At 52.0% G+C, this 17,119-nt stretch overlaps 1 protein-coding gene across 4 annotated transcripts in view; it reads left to right on the top strand.

The window, feature by feature from the left end:
* LOC108941600 (rho GTPase-activating protein 23-like) overlaps positions 1-16,342 on the top strand; it is a 52,735-nt gene extending 36,393 nt beyond the window's left edge. For all 4 annotated transcript variants that reach the window (XM_029253978.1, XM_029253977.1, XM_029253979.1 and 1 more), the window contains exons 8-24: positions 2,830-2,985; positions 3,613-3,724; positions 3,865-3,904; positions 4,101-4,238; positions 5,404-5,721; positions 6,314-6,375; positions 7,704-7,822; positions 7,918-8,036; positions 8,398-8,550; positions 9,226-9,304; positions 10,341-10,414; positions 10,567-10,656; positions 11,149-11,274; positions 11,997-12,038; positions 12,168-12,261; positions 13,765-13,796; positions 14,436-16,342. In XM_029253978.1, the coding sequence (XP_029109811.1) occupies positions 2,830-2,985; positions 3,613-3,724; positions 3,865-3,904; positions 4,101-4,238; positions 5,404-5,721; positions 6,314-6,375; positions 7,704-7,822; positions 7,918-8,036; positions 8,398-8,550; positions 9,226-9,304; positions 10,341-10,414; positions 10,567-10,656; positions 11,149-11,274; positions 11,997-12,038; positions 12,168-12,261; positions 13,765-13,796; positions 14,436-15,689 (3,008 nt within the window). In that variant the 3' untranslated portion in view covers positions 15,690-16,342. The remainder of the gene's footprint in view (positions 1-2,829; positions 2,986-3,612; positions 3,725-3,864; positions 3,905-4,100; positions 4,239-5,403; positions 5,722-6,313; positions 6,376-7,703; positions 7,823-7,917; positions 8,037-8,397; positions 8,551-9,225; positions 9,305-10,340; positions 10,415-10,566; positions 10,657-11,148; positions 11,275-11,996; positions 12,039-12,167; positions 12,262-13,764; positions 13,797-14,435) is intronic.
* The last annotated feature ends 777 nt before the right edge of the window (positions 16,343-17,119 follow it).

The raw sequence follows: 17,119 nt of genomic DNA on the forward strand, positions 1-17,119 counted from the left end.
GGGGGCGTCCCATTCGACGTGGACGTGGGACGAGGACGCTGCTCTCGGGACCCCCGCCCGCTCGGCGCAGCACACCTCGGTCCCTCCCGAAAGCCGCACCGTCGCGCTCTTCTCCCTCCCTGCCGCGGGGCTTTGGCTGCAGACAGAAAGTCCACTTGTCCGCTTTCAGATGCTCATTTCTCTCCAAGCTACATTCGCTCCGTCAACAGAGGCGTTCGCCCCGACAAACTGCACATTTTTACTCTCTTTTACTGGAGTAAAGGTAGGTAGGTGTCAATCTCAAGGGTACAGCAGCGAGATCTCGACTGGGATGTGTCCTGGCCACCCGTTGGTCCTTAACCGTTATCCGACCTCCTGTTCCTGTCCTGCGAACATAAAAGCGCAACTTCCTAGTTATTTAACTGTGCTCCTGCTTGCTGTCGCGCTGGACCTTGGTTCGAATCCCACCTCTTGTAACATCCTCGATCGGGGCACTTACCCTGGATTACGCAGCTGTGTAAATGGATAAGTTCAGTACTGTTTAAAATCCTTTTTCTGGAGCACTGCAGACGGGTGCACTTTGACAGTAGAGGTACCGCACAGGGTAGCGCTTAGCGAAAAGGTGACGTGCTTCAAACCCACGCTCTGCAGCCTGGTCCTGGCAGTGGCGTGAACAAATTTCCTGCGATGCAGTAATGGGCCAGCAGGTGGCATAGCGGTTAGAGCCAGCGCAATGCAGTGAAAAGATGGAGTTTGAATCCCCGCCGGCACCAACCCGAAATGCGCAGTTGAATACCCCCTCTCCCCACCCCACACCCCAAGTGCCTGTGAAAATGGCATGAGGCATGCAGAGCGCTTGGGAATGGCTAATGGAGGCCTTTGTGAGAACCCGCGGCTCTGCGGCTATTTCGGGGGCTCCCTCTAAATAGCCGAATTCCAGTCGTTTTGGGCTGTCATCTTCTCCACCGTCTGAATGACGACCCTGTTTCAACGGGGGGGATCGGCAGCTGCCCTGCGGGGGGGGGGGGGTCATAATGATGAGAAAAGACCGGGACAAGGAAGGGGGGCCAACTTTGGGGGGGGCAAGCGAGGGGACGGGCGGCTAAGCGAGAGCCCTTTGACAGAGGCGCACTGCTGCCCCCCAGCTACTCATCTCCGCTATTGCGAGCGGTGTCAGAAATGGGACCCGAGAGCCGCGGGGCGAGTCGGTGAGCGTCGTGCGGCCGCTTTCGGAATCGCTTCCGCCGTTACGGCTGCACCCAGACATCCGGTCCCTGCCGGATGAGGTCGGCTCGGCGCCTCGTGGGCCGAGCGTCCGGCGTCCCTTCGGTGCCCGGTGGCGCTCACGTGGTCCTGCAGCTGCTGTAACTCGCCGCGGAGTCGTGTGCGAGTCGGGCTGCGCGCAATAAAGTGGCAGGAGTCAGGGCAACTCATAGTTTGAAAGATGATCCGTCAACCGTTTTTCCTGTTTTCATATCAGTGGTTCTTTTGTGTTTGCGGGCCCTCCGGAGTGGACGAAGAGGAAGGTGTCAGGGGCGTCACGCGCATACACACACACAAACGCGCACACACACGTACATTTATAAAGAACTGAAAGCCGGCGCTCTTTCGGAATAAGAGCCCTTTCATCCTTCGATAAGGAACTTTTTTGTGTGGGAGGGACAAGGAGAAGGGTGACTGTAGCGCGTGTGTCCCGTCGCCTCCGGCTCCCTCCATCTCTAGACCATTTAGACACGCTGCCGACGGCAGGAGGAGGAGGGACACAGGTTGGCAGGTTGTGGGGCGGTTTGGTCCGAATTTTTGGCACGGCCGAGCCCATCGGATGGTCTTTCCCGTCGTCCCGCTGACGACACCGTGACTCCTTCTGCCGGGACTCTGGTATCCGTCACTCTCAGTGCCTCCACCAATGCGCGGTAAGTACCGAGCCGGGTAGGGTGTGACCGGGGTGTGCGAAGGGCCTGTTTGTGGGTGTGCAAGCGTGCGTCCGAGAAGCGTTTAAGCTCGGCACCTTAAGCCGCTACGAACCCTGGAGAATTCGGGGTGTGTGATGGTGACAGTATGGAGGACACTTCCAGAAGCCAGATGTCACACTGTACATTCAAACGGAAATACGCTAAATACCCCAAATCAAATACCCAGAGGATGTACAAACCGCATGTATTGCTCACCGAGACAGTTGCCGGTACGTTTTATAACCGGATAGGTTTCTTTTCTGCGTTCGCTCAGCTATTCCGGTACGACATTCAGCCAAACGTACGGCAGATTTGCGCATCGATGGATTACATCCCCTTTTTTGACGTGTGCATATCAGTCATTCGTTGTGTTTTAGTTTGGGTTTTAGTGTAATTGCTTCAGATGAAAAATTCATTGTTTTAACTTCTGAACTTTATTGCTTGTGTCATATCTACTTCTTCATTGAATATACAGTATATGCGGACATGTATATATTATATACTATTTGTGTATGATATACTGTGTGGTAGAAACACAATGCAAAGTAATTTTTTACTGAAACATTTGGAAAAAATGAGAGTTGCTGTACAATATGTTCAGTTTAAGGTCAGGGTTACGTACAGCTAAGTCAGAGATTCGAGAAACACGTTGAAATGACATGCATTGCAAGTGCCTTGAAGAAGAATTACGAAGGACCAATACTCTGAGCCATTGTTGTGCGTGTGCGTGTGTGCGCGCGCGCCCATGTCTTTGTGTGTTCGTGACGGTAGCCAACTGGTGCCTCCTGACTCTGCTTTCCCCCCACCTCCCTGACTTCTTCCTCTTGTCCCACCCGCATCTCCTCCCCCTCCCATAACCCCTTCCACCCGTGACCCCGCCCCCCCCAAAATCCCACAGATGAACCAACGAGTCCCAGCGCCGACCTGCGTGCCCGCCACGTGCCCGCCTCTTCCGTGGTGTCCAGTGCCATGAACTCCGCCCCTGCCGTCACCACCAGCCCCACCTCCCCCACCTTCACCTTCCCCCTTACCAGGCTCTTCTCACATGACTGCAGTGAGTGACTCCCAGTTGCCCCACCCCTAATCCTGCCCCTAACACCACTGAAAACCAAGATCCTTAATCCCACCTGTAACACCACTCAAAACCAAGATCCTTAATCCCACCTCTAACACCACTCAAAACCAAGATCCTTAATCCCAGCTCTAACACCGCTCATAACCAAGATCCTTAATCCCACTCCTAACACCATCTATAGCCCCACCCCTCACATGCTCTTGCATGTCTTCGTTACCCTGCTGACGTGCCCCCACTCTCCTGCACTCACCTCCATGTCCAAACTAGAACACACGCTTCATTTCTTGTTTTCATCCTTGCTTTGTGATAAAAGGTCACATGCCTAATTGCATAATTTCTTGGGAGGTCCTGTTTGTCCCCCCGACTGCCTGGACTAAACAATGCATAACATTTTCGGCCCGCACCGAAGCCGGCGGAGTCTCCTTACAGAGAGGCGGCAAAAGGAACCAAAGTCACACTGCCTGCTGAAGAACACAAAAATACCCGCACCCCCAAAGCCAGCCACCTCACCAGTCTCCATAGCTAGGCTTCTGGCATCCAGCCTTGCCTGTCCTGCCTTACTTTGTCCTTATCCCTGTTCCTCTTTCTCTCCTTGTCCCTGAGCAGGCAGCATCAAGTCAGGCCGGCGCTCCTCCTACTTGCTGGCCATCACGACAGAGCGCTCCAAGTCCTGCGACGAGGGCCTCAACGCCTTCAGGGACGAGGGCCGTGTGTTCTCGTGAGTGCTTGGGCGGGGGGAGCAAAGTTTTGGTTCCTGAAATGGGAAGGAGAAGTGGCGTGCTTTAGTTGAGCCTTTTTTCCTGTCCATCGACTCCTGCGCTTTGCATCGGTAACTCTGCCCCTCCCTCCTCACCGCAGGAGACTGCCGAAAAGGGTGAAGAGCTTTTTCACAGACGGGGTGAGTAACAGTGCCATTCGTGCTAAGATTTCTCATTCGTCTACACCGAGAAATGTTCTGGACGCTTTGCCTCTAATGGGAGCATCAGTAATTCAGCCTGCAAAGTTTTCGCTGTTATGTTGAACTGGTTCGTGGGTTCTAGCAGTACGCTGCACTCGACATAAACGTGTAACCTTTGACCCCTCGTGCACGTTAGTCCTTGGAGAGCCTGGGTCCAGCAGAGGAGGTCCGCTCCAAACGCCACTCTACCTCCGAGCTGGGCAGCATCACCTTCAGCGATGTGCGCAAGGAAGGGTGGCTGCACTACAAGCAGATCCTCACGGAGAAGGGCAAGGTGGGTCATCTGGGGTCACTCAGGCTCTGCGTTCATACTGGATAAATACAATGGAAGCGGTATTCCGGCCCGTCCTTCTTCGCTTTCTGTCTTTTTCATTTTTCTTCTGCTTCTCTCCGCATCTCGTTTTTTCTTTCCCGCATCTCCACCTGTTTTCCTCTCACATTTCATTGGTCTTTTTGGCACCTCTTAAAACTGTAGGTTTACAGTTATTCATGTAGCGGCGATTTTTCTTCAAAGTGATGCACAACTCAGAGTAAACAAAAGTGCATTTCGGAACAGATTAAAAGCTTTACGTGCAGACACGTGATTGTCGAAGCGCAGCCGGTCGGTCCCGTTCCACCGTTTTGCTGGTATACATCGCTGGCTGCGGAAGCAAAGTACAAACAGTGAATACACCGTAACGGATGGTGTTGGACGAATGTATGGAGCTGTCAAGAAAACACGGGAGAAGTGGGTCCAATGAGATGTGTTTTGAGACTCTTCTTGAATGCTGGGAGGGACTCAGCAGCTCTGAGGGACAGAGGGAGCTCATTCCACCGAACTGAGGCCAAAACCTGCAGACTTTCGATTTTGGACTCCTTGTGTGTGGGAGAAATGGAGGATTAGAGATTGATCAAACCCTGTTGGTACCCAGTATTACAAGTTACTGTATACTGTACATGCACTAGAAACAAAACAAAATATATATATATATATTTATTTTTTTTCCCCAATAAGCTATTTGCCATTCTTCTTCTTAGTTGCATTTTGCGTGGTTCCTTTGGTTACCGTCGCGCCTTCCTCAAACAGAACTGAGCCGCTCACGGTTCGGAACAAACGTTTCTTAATTGTGGGGAGGAAGTGTGCAGTGAGGTTTGAATGAGTGAAAGTAAGAGCAGGGCTACAGGGGTCAGAGCTGCTGAGCCTTAGCCTGAATTACCGTGGTAAAACTGATCCTGCTGTATAAATAACTGTAAGGAGCATCGCACTGTAAGTTGCTTTGGGGAAAAGTGTCAAGTATGTGAATATATAAAGTAATTATTAAAAGAGAGAGAATCCAAATGCTGTAAGGGATATGGTATTGTACCTTAGGGTGTATTACTTTACCAGAGCTAAAGACAGAGTGAGCGTCCGTGTCAAGTGGATTGTGGGACTCTTGCGACTTTCTGCGTTCTCGTTGCAGAAGCTGGGCAGCGGCATGCGGCCGTGGAAGCGCGTGTTCTCCGTGCTGCGATCCCACTCGCTCTTCCTGTACAAGGACAAGCGGGAGGCGGTGCTGCACGGGGCGGCGCTGGGGGGCGGGGCGGGCCCCGGCGAGGACGAGCAGCCCATCAGCATCCGCGGCTGCCTGGTGGACATCGCCTACAGTGAGACGAAGCGCAAGCACGCGCTGCGCCTCACCACGCAGGACTTCTGCGAGTACCTGCTGCAGGCCGAGGACCGCGAGGACATGCTGGCCTGGATCAGGGTCATCCGCGAGAACAGCAAGACCGACAGCGAGGTCAGCGAGGGGTGGGGTCGCGTCCCGTAACGGACGAGCACATCATCCCCAGCACGAGGAAACACATGGGTGGATCGGTGGACCTTCAGCTTTGTATCAAAATTAAAATTTCGCGTTTGACATCACTTGGTTTTCCCACGAGCGTTACTCGATGAGCTTTAATGTTGATCCGTTCTAGCGAGTCCACACCTTCGCTTGGCTACTGCTCTTAACTGTAGTATGGAGCTGCATCATACTTTTTAAGAACTTTTTTTAACATACGTTGGATGCCAGACAAGAAGATGCCAAGGAAAATGAGCCTTGCTGTATTGTATGGGTTATCGCCCTCTAAAAGTGCACATTCGGCGGTCAGTTCTGGAAAATAACTACATAATTCTGTTTCGCTTTGACTGGTCCCGAAAAATACTTCTCTGGTAGTTTATTTCCTGAAAAAAGTGCCCGGTTTCATTTCGGGGAAGCGGTGTATTAACGCGGGCAGCTCAGAAAGTAGCTGCTGCATTAAAAGTTGCGGCGAGAAGCACATTTTTGCAGGTGCTCAGCGATCTGCCCACGTACGTTTGTCTCCTCTAACGAAAAGTGCTCTCGTCCTCAGGAGCTGGGCTTCTCCGGCCAGGCGCTCATCAGTAAGAAGCTCAACGACTACAGGAAACACAGGTGAAAACGCGCCTCTCTCCGCAACGTGGATGTTTCCACCTGTAGGCGTCTCATCAAACCGATGAACCTTCCTGCCGCACCTGTCCCCGCTTCTCCTTTTGCTGCTGAGAGCACAGCGGTCACATTGACTTCTCTTGGACTTGGCTCTCGCGGGTTCGAATCCCGGCTCCTGCTGTAGGACAGCACGGGGCTTACCCTGCGTTACTCCGGTAAAAACTACCCAGCTCTATAAATGGGTAAATCACTGTAGACAGCCATGCAAGTCGTCATAAAAAAGAAAAGCATCACCTCGGTGAATTTAAATTCTTATTTATTCATTTATCAGACGCTTTTCTCCAAAACGACGAGCATCTCATAGGAAATACAGTGTGTTCATTACAGCAGCGGGAAGAGAGATTTAGAAGCAGACGTGTGATTTTTAAGTGCAGTTAGTTTGTTTCTTTCCACCATGTGAACCAGCGTTCATCACATGAGCAGCTGCATAAAACTATCAGAATATCCACGATTCCTGATCACCTTCCCAGTAATACTTTTTTTTTTTGAGATGCATATAAACGTTTACATATATTACAGCAGTAGCCACATAAAGGTTTATCCGGCATCATCTTAAAGTTATGGTGGTGCATGAACATTTACACCTTACATGAACTTAAAAGATGATGGGCAAAGTCAGTCTGGAAGAGGTCAGTTTTAAAACCCTTTTTAAATGTGGACAGGGATTCGGCAGTTCTGAGTGGGAGGGGGAGGTCGTTCCACTACAACGGTGCCAGAACCGAGACCTTTGTGCTTTACCTTTTGTGCACTGGACCACCAAGCGGGCAGATGTGGAAGAGCGTAGCAGTCTGGTCGGGGTGTAGCGGATGATCAAGAGCAAGGATTTATGTCAAAGATGTCTTGGAGATTCCTGTAAACAAGGTGAAGGTTTCCACCACCGAGGTCTTCAGATCGATTTATTTCTTACTTTAACTGACGCTTTTCTCGAAGCGCGGTTACACTGTTAAGCCACTGACACACTGATTTACCCATTCATTAATTTTACCCATTAATTAATTTCAGTCCTCAGGGTAAGCTCCTCCCCTAAGGGTACTGCAGCAGGAGGTGGGATTCAAACCCGGGATTTTGGAGGCCTTGATGGCAGCTCACGCCGCTGCAACCCCTGCTGTGCTCACTTTAGTCATTAAACACATTTGAATGTGTTTTATGTATCAGCGTGTTGTTTTCTTTACTTGAACGTGTGTGTTCTGTTTGTTTAATGTGTTTGTAGTCGGTAACCGCACGCTCAAAGTATGTGTGTTCATGTTTCCTCCTCGCTGTTTTGGACCCTTCAGCCCAACGGGCAGCAAGCCAGACTCGTCCCCCCGGGTGCCTCGCATCATACCGCCCTTCCTTATGGCCAAAATGGACAATGTGACAGGGGCCCCCCGCTCCCCGAAGCCCGACGGGAAGGGCGAGTTACCGACCTACCGCGATCATCCCAACACACACACATACACACACACATCCCTACCTCCTCTGACCTTTGCCTTCTCCTGCCCCCTGCAGATGAGAGCAGCCCCCCCAAATCGCCATGGGGCATCAACATCATCAAGAAGTCCAAGAAGTCGGGGCCAAAAGCGTTCGGGGTGCGGCTGGAGGACTGCCAGCCGGCCGCCAAAAGCAAGGTGTGGGGGGCATCACGCGTCTCTCTGTGTCCTTCTGGTCTCATCCTTTCGCTTTTTACCTGCCGTAGTGGCAGCAGGGAGCAGGTAGCCTAAGTGTGGCAGCCCTGCGGGTGGCGCAGCGATTATGGACACCACCCTCAACTCGAAGGACCCGGTTCAAATCCCCTCCTTGCTGTAGTGCACTCGAAGGCACTTACCCTGAACCGATGCAGTAAAAATGACCCTGCTGTGTGCAGTCAATGGGTTGGACCTGCTTTTGTGTCCTTAAAGCGCACTGTGTTCAACTGGACAGGACTGGCTGTTGAACCGTGTCAAAGAGACAGTGTGTTTAACCAGAAGCCCCCCCTCCTCCTCCTGCCAGTTCGTGCCTCTGGTGGTGGAGATGTGCTGCGGCCTGGTGGAGCAGATGGGCTTGGAGTACACGGGCATCTACAGGGTGCCGGGCAACAACGCCCTGGTGTCCACCCTGCAGGAGCAGCTCAACAAGGGCATGGACATCAACCCGGCCGAGGAGGTGAGGAGCAACTGGGTTTCGGGGCACCTCGCTGTCCGGGGCGCCGGGCCGTTCGTGCGGATCGTGTGTCTTGCAGACGCACGCGCACACCACCCCCCCTTCCGCTAGTGTGTACTTTCGATGCCCCCAGGCTCCTCTTACTCTTCTATCTCTAAATTGCTAAAGGTACATATGAATGCACACATACTGTATATATGAGGAACAATTACTGCAGATATATAATTATTGCCGATATAGACTTGTGTGGATGATGAGAAAGGGGAAGTGAAATTTTCATAATTGCGATTTTTATGTACGAAAAATAATGAAGAAATGTAGTAAACATGTATGTGAACATTGCACAAAGTTATACTTTAACGGCGGAAAATGACCGGGTCGTGATGCCTCGTAACACATTGCAATAATGCGTAAGGAGGCGGGTCTTCGGTTTTCCGTGAAACCGTTTCTCGATTCGTAAGCAGTCTTTTACTCTTATTTTTTCCGAGAGTACAGTTCGTTTTTTTATTTAGCTGCAAAATTGATGCCCCCAGATTTCGGAGCCCTGGGCGATTGCCTGTTAGAGTTCTGACTAGAGTTAATATTCAGCTCAAAATTGCTGTGAATTATGATATTTTAGGAACTCACAAAGCATAATGCAACCCCCCCCCCACCTCCCCCACAAAAATGTCTCCGCAGAAGTGGCAGGACCTCAACGTGGTCAGCAGCCTGCTCAAGTCCTTCTTCCGGAAGCTGCCGGAGCCCCTCTTCACCGATGGTATGTGGACTCTGATCACGAATTCCTGCCGACTTCCCTCTAGAGACGAGTTTGGGGATACACACGCACCAGTTTGACCGTAAATGGCAGAATATGAAATTCATGTGAACTGTGACAATACGGTCCAGCAGGTGGCGTAGTGGCTAGCGCCGTCACCTTAAAAACTGAAGGTTGTTGGTTTGAAATCTACTCCTGCTTATTATTATCACCAATAATAAATGTGCGAATACCCTGTTGTATAAAGTGATAAATCACCGTAAAGTTGCTTATCTGACAAGGTGGCAGGTATCAAATAAATACAAATTAATAGTGAAAAATTGTGAGGCTCATCTTTGCTGCTATTTTTTAGTCTGCAGAAATTCAGTAGGATGCCTAGGGGCATAACTAGCTCTAATGGTTGAGCACAGATATGGGGCCGTAAATGTTTTACTGCATTTTACCGCAATTTCAGCTGTTTGTTTGTGGAAGAGAACAAGCGCTCTAAGTTGAGCAGGTTCTCGGCGGAAATGCTCAGGATGTTCAGTACCAGAACTGAACGGTGTCCGTCAGCAGCAGACCGGCTTGTGGTGAGAGGCTACAGGGCGAGGGTGGGACTCCTTTGTTTCGGTAGTAGTTCAGTTTATTTTTACCGCAGGACATAGTTCCCAGGAGTGGTACAGTACAGATTTACCTTTTCTAAGACGCCACGTATAGTGAATATCGATCTGCATAAGAGACTTGGTGACTGAGGAGAGGAAAACAAAAAAAACTCCAAGCTGCAAAGAAGCAGAGAAAAATGAACATCAGGGGCTCCAAGTACCAATGGCTGCCCCCCCAGGTAGTTATTGATCGCACAAATCAATAAATAGCAGATGACTGATTTAATGTTCAACCATGTCTTACTCAAATGTGAAATATAGTTATGGAGCCCAGCAGTGGGGTTTATTATAACAGCTCACTATTTACTTTTACATTATTTACATTTATATATCCAAAATGTTTCTTCAGAAAGCACTGATTGCTTCATGAACGTGTCCAACCCCTCCTCTCTCTGCAGACAAGTACAACGACTTCATCGACGCCAACCGCATGGAGAACCCCGGAGACCGCCTGAAAACCATGCGGAAACTGGTGTGTGTGTGTGTGTGTGTGTGTGTGTGTGTGTGTGTGTGTGTGTGTGTGTGTGTGTGTGTGTGGGGACACTGGTGGGAGGGGCGAGTCTGTCAGTCTGTCAGTCATAACTGTGGGCTTTGCTGGTTCTCCATTCCGTCTGTCGCCTTCAGGTCCACGACTTGCCGGACTATTACTATCACACCTTGAAGTTCCTGATGGGCCACTTGAAGACCGTGGCTGACCACTCGGAGAAGAACAAGGTATGGTCTGGCCTCTGAAAAACACGTCCAGTGCAGGGCCACGGCGATCCAGAGCCCATCCTGGAATCGTAGTACCTGAGCCGGGGTGCACCCTGGACGGGACACCCGTCCGTGAAGTGGCCAGGACACACACTCATTGAGTCCCACACATGCTGTTTAAAGCTACCAGTTCGCCCAAAACACAGGTCTTTGGACTGTGGGAAGGAACTGGAGCACCTGGAGGAACACGGGAAGAAAAGGCAAACTCCCTACAGGCTGAGATTTGAACCCATGCTGAAACCATATTAGCTAAGAGATACCAGCATTACTCGCTGTGCCCCTATGCGCTCCTCTTCCTTTACACGTGTGCGTTTTGCCATCGTGCTTAAAAATGGCACGATTTTTATTACACCTCAGCTCTTTGAGCCGGAGATGGTTCTCATTCTGTTGAACTGACCGGGACGGGAGCGGATGTTCGCTGACCAAAGCCCGCCACCGCCCGTTCCCCTGCAGATGGAGCCTCGAAACCTGGCCCTGGTGTTCGGGCCCACGTTGGTGCGCACCTCGGAGGACAACATGACCGACATGGTCACCCACATGCCCGACCGCTACAAGATTGTGGAGACCCTCATCCAACACGTGAGTCCCGCCCTCAATCACGCTCTGAACGGTTGTGTCTCTCGGTCTTCCTGTGGCCTGTGCTGCCCCCTGCTGGTTTTATTTTTATTAGGGAAAACAATATACACATGCTACAAGTCTGGGATCTCTCTCTCTCACACACACACACACACACACACACACAGCTTACAACTGCTTGTCCCGTGGTGAACCGGAGCCTAACCCGGCAACACAGGGAGTAAGGCTGGGGGGGCCGGGGACACACACCCAGGACGGGACGCCAATCTGCCGCAAGGCACCCCAAGTGGGACTCGAACCCCAGACCCACCACGCAGCAGGCCCCGGACAAATCCGCTGTGCCACCGTGCCCCCCCGAGTCTGACATAATAAGGGAAAAATTGCAGCGCTGTGGACAAGGTGTTCAGTCTCAAGGGAACACTTCTTGTCCATGGTCTGGAAGAATTTCATGATACATGTACATGGTACTGTATCTATGACAATAAACTTGAAACTTGAACATGCGGTACATCGTCCCAGGGTTCCAGGAGATACAATGACCTTGTGTGCTTCGAAAAAAACGGGATGCGTTTTTGATCTCCAATAAAGTGGGGGTCTGGTTTGTGTTTTCAACGAGGGTTAGGATAGGGCCCCAGGACTGGAGGACCACAGTGTCCTTTTTTAGTAATGGGATGACGCGATGTGCTTCATGTGGTAACGATGTCCACTTTGGCTCTTTTTCCCAGTATGCGTGGTTCTTCAGCGAGGAGCTGGACAAGGACGAAAAGGTACGTTGAGCGCGGACTTCCTGTCCTTCATCAGCGGTGCTGAAGGGAGACGTTCTTCACGGCCGATTGGTCTTGGCGAAACCCTCGCGTTGTCCTCATACGTGTCCCCTGCCCCGTGTCCTCCAACAGACACCCGTGGACAAAGAGGATTTCCAGCCAATCCCCAACATCGACCACCTGCTGCCCAACATCGGGAGGACGGGAGTGCTAGGGGAGGCCTCGGGTGAGAATGTCCCCCATCCCTGTTTCAATCTCTCTCTCTCTCTCACACACACACACACACACACACACACACACACACACACACACACAGAGAAAAATTCAGTGTCAGTCACAGCACTGGTCACACATGACACACTCAAATCACAATAATGGAGAACTGCTGCAACCTCTTTCCGGATGTTTCCACTGCCGTTCTCTTGTGTTTTTCTATCTCTCTCCCTCTCTCTTTTCCATACTTACTTCCTACTTCTCTCTCTGGACTTCTCTGCATCCCTCCTCTAGCTGAACCTGTGGAGCAGCCACTGCGGTAGGACAGGATTTCTCCTCGTATAATATGTGTGTGTGTGTCCCCAGGTGTGTGCCACCTGTTTTGTCCCCCTGTGATTTTGCGCCATTCTGCGTGTATTTAACTGCGTATGTGTGTGTGTGTGTGTGTGTGTGTGTGTGTGTGTGTGTGTGTGTGTGTGTGTGTGTGTGTGTGTGTGTGTGTGTGTGTTGATTTCCACCATGCAGACGTGACCCTCGAAAGGATCCTCATCACAAAATGACAATTAAAATCTCTTCCCTGCTGCTGTACGTGTGCGTAAAGGACTCGTCCTTACACTTTCTGTCCGTCTGTGTGTTACTTTTACTATAATGACCCCTGACCTGGACTCATGACCTCGTCATTTTCAAGTGACTGTGACTCTTGGGTGACATGGTCTTCCTGCAGCTTCACCTGAAACGACAATCCGTCCATCGGCCCTTTATCAATGACCGCTTGCGCAGTGCGGGGTCACGGTCATCCACAGTGTGTCCTGGAAGCGTAGGGCAAGAGGCAGGATGCAAGACGCGAATCCATCACAGCAATCACACTCTCATTGACTCCCAGACACACACACACACACACACACACACACACACACACAGAGGGTATTTTGGAGTCACCAATTCACCTGTAACACAGGTCTTTGGACTATGGGAGGAAACCAGAGCACCTGGAGGAAACACATGTGGTCGATGGGAGTACATCTACACCACACACAGACTGAGCTGGATTCGATCGCACATCTGAACCGCCAGCCCAGAAGCTGTGAGGTGCCAGCGCTACCCGCTGCGCCACCGTGCAGCCCTTCAGTGACAATTGATGGCTGAAAACATGCCAGACCTTTTCATTTCCTCTGAGCTCACGGAAACAGTCTACTCTCCAGAGAATAGAGGCAAAATGCTGGCATGGATACCGCAATTATTCTGAAAATGTCTTATTTTCCTCCCTAGCAAGCGCGCTTATGAATTGATGAAAGGGCAGAGCCCTCATCCTGGGACTCGAACCGGCAATCCTACCGATGCGCGTCATGACCCGCTTTTCCTACCCGCACTCGTGCCATTAGAGCTCAGGGTGTATCATTACGCGTCTTAAGCAGTGGAGAAGGACGACTGTGAGCGCCGCCCGTCCTTCACTGCCACACGCGTGTTCCTTTTACCTCTCTTACCTCGCCTCTCTTTCTCGCTCTTACTTGTGCAGATTCCACCAACAGTGACTCGACTAAATCCAAGGTACGTGCTGCCTCCCGCATCGCATCTCCGCAGCCGCGACAAGTGCGGTCGCTTGGTCTGCGTCTCGGCGTCATACCCCAAAATTACACCGTTTTCCCACGGTTAATGACATGCTGTGTAAGGAATGTGAGCGCAGTCAGTGTCCTTTCTGCACTTTGTCTTTAATGCGCTTGTGGGACTTAATTTACATGTGACTTTTTCACACTGGTGTATGTATGTACGTCTGATTTTTTTTATTTTTAATTTTTTTAACACTGCTGTATTTATTTACATTTATTCACTTATTTGACGCTATTCTCCAAAGCGACTTTGAAAGTTAAACTACTTACAGTTATTTACCCATTTATACAGCCGGGTAATTTTACTAGAGGACTTCAGGATAAGTACCTTGCTCAAGGGTACTGCAGCTGGAGGTGGGATTTGACCTCGGACCTTTGGGTCCAAACACAGCAGCACTAACCACTACAGTACCTGCTGCTCCTAAATATATATGTCATTCCTGCTATGTTCTGCTGAGTACGATATGGGTGTGCCGGTCAAAACCAGACCCCCGGGACCCCTTTAGCTGGGCTGGACAAGGACTTTGGTGTCCATTGAGGAGGCTGTGCGTCAACTGCTGTCCCTGCGTCTCTGTCCCAGGGCTCCTGGGGCTCCAAACGGGACCTGAACGCCAAGGACTTGATGTCCATCGTGTCCGCCGTCACCCGCAAACGCAAAAAGCGTCCCAAGGCCCGCCTGCGGAGCAGCAGCACGGACGAGGACTCGGAGCACGAGCCCGTCAAGGCGAGCCATCGCGGGGGAGGGGACACGGCCCCCAAGGCGGAGGGGGAGGAGGACGAGGAGGACGAAGAGGAGGAGGAGGAAGAGGTTGGAAAAGAGCCGGCGGAGGAGGAGAGGCACAAAGTGGAGGAGGAGGAGGAGGAGGAGGAGGAGTCGAGACCCAGAGGTGCCCTGGTGCAAGAGGACGGCGGCCTGGCGGAGAAAGCGGCTCTGTGGCGGGGTCCCGAGGACGCGCGCTCCATCGTGTCGGGTTACTCGACGCTGTCCACCTTGGGCCGGGGCCACGCCTCCGAGGGCCGCGCCGACGAGGCCGACGACGAGCGCAGCGAGCTGGTGAGCGAGACGGACAACGAGAGCGGCTTCGCCTCGCGCTCTCTCACTCAGGAGAGGCCCAAGAAGGCGGCCCAGGCACGACACAGCTTCCTGTACACGCACTGCAAGGGCCCCGTCCCAGCCGCCGGCCCGGCCCGAAGCGAAGCTGCGCCCGCCCCCAAAGAGCCCCCCCAGAACCCAGACCCCGAGGATCAGAGCGATGGCGGGGCGCACTCCACCACGCCTTCTTCGTCGTCCTACTCGTCCTCCTCCGCCGCTCAAAGAGTGCACAGGGGGCCGTCCTTCAACTCCCACAAGCTCATCCAGTGTGACACTCTGGCGCGCAAGAAGCTCAAGGCGGACAAGAACAAGGCGCGGCCCGCGAGCTCGGAGCCGCTGCCAGAGGAGGAGAGGACGCCGGAGGGGCCGGCGACGGAAGCGATGGGGGCCGCCGGGTCCGAAGCGCTCGTCGGCAGCAGAAAGGAGAACCGGGGGCTTGGCCACGCCCCTCCGCCCGCCCTCGCTGCCCCAGAGGCGGCGTCCTTCTCTTTGCAGGGCTCGCTTGCTGACCAGGTGCGGGCGCGCCTCCTGGGCTCAGCCGACGACCTGCGCGGCGTGGGCCTTCGCAAGCCGCCGTCCCCGGAGACGCAGCGCCGCCGAAGGGCCTGGCGCCGGCACACCGTGGTGGTCGGTCTCGCCGTGTGCGGCGGGGACCAGGTGCCTGCCGAGCAGGGGCGGCACGAACCCGCAGCATCAGCTGCTCGGCACACCTCCACGTCTACGTTGCACCAGTACCTGTAGTGATCCCGTGTCCTCGCCACGAGGCTCGGCGGTGGCGGCGGCTGGCAGCAAGGAGCTCACTTCGTGCAACACGGCGCCTTCCGGTGAGGGGGAGGCCCGACCTGCTCCCATCCAGTCCACACTGGGATGAGCCCCGCGTGGCAGCGTTGCCAAAGACTGTAAGGACCGACCAAACCGAGACCGGCTGCGGCAGTGCTGACGGTAGGTGAGCCGAGAGTGCGTGGGCGAGCCTCCGGCATTTGGACCAAACACCCCCGAGGGCGGCCAGGTGAGCGGCATGCCAGGTTCCCAGGTTTCCTGGCGGTAGCTGACGCTGCGTCGCCATGATGATCTACGCAGCTGGGGGAGAGGGTACATTGCCACATAAAGGAAGCCAACACGGGCTGCCAATACACACACACAGACACACGAAATGGACAGCGTGAGCAGAAGGAGGGAACTGGCGTATTTATGTTCTTATGATCCTTCCATGGTGTGAGGGACCCCCCAAGTCTTATGTTTTTCAGTTATGGCCTTTTATTCCCTTCTCTTTCCAAATTTGATTGACTCGACTGCAGAAAGCGGTATGATGGACTTTTAACTTTGTTTTTTACCCCGGAACGTTCTGTATTCTAGAACTATTGTCTAACCCCCCCATTACATAGTCCCCGGTGCCCTGAGGGGTCTCAGACCCCCTCTCTAAGTGCCCCCCACCCCTCTCCCCACCCGTCCATCCACACCTGCGCCCTACGCAAAAGTGTGTGTGTGTCATTGCGTGTGAAACCATTTTGTAACATTTGTACAAAGCCTTGCTAAGTTAACCTTGTGTATATATATATAATATATATTACAGTATAATATTTGTTTATTTTTTCATTGTTTACAATAGTGCAACCAGGTGCACAATCATTTCCTTTCAGCTGTTACTTGAAATATTTCCCTTTGTATGTTTTTTGTTTCAATTTCCTTTTTTGTTTTATATGCAGTATATTATATATATTTTGTATGAAAACATTAAGTACTTTCTTTGTGATTTGAATTATCGGGGTGTTCCTGTGTAATACTAAAAAAAGACTAAACCCAATGAGTAGACTTGTTTTTTTTTTTTTGAGTTAAATTCTGGTTTCCTTGATAATTCCAGGTAAGGAAACAAATGTGATTTAATTGGTGTAGAACCATCAGACCAAAAAAAAAAAAAAAAGAAAAAAAAAAACTCTTGACACTGAGAAACATCTTCAGGTTCGCTCAACGCCTCGCTGTCCTGGGATTGAAGGTAATAATTCAGAGCAAACACTGATGGACACACAGCTGGTGTGTTACATGAGGGGGTGTTTGAGCGGCTCGGCTGTGCGCACTTGGCACAGGGTACAAAAACACTGCATCAGCTCCACGTTCAGAGTAAACGTCACGCTTGTGAAACGGTGCGTTACCCGCATGGACTCAAACGCCTC

This window comes from Scleropages formosus, chromosome 8, assembly GCF_900964775.1.
Source record: "Scleropages formosus chromosome 8, fSclFor1.1, whole genome shotgun sequence".
In the NCBI taxonomy this organism is placed as follows: domain Eukaryota; kingdom Metazoa; phylum Chordata; class Actinopteri; order Osteoglossiformes; family Osteoglossidae; genus Scleropages; species Scleropages formosus.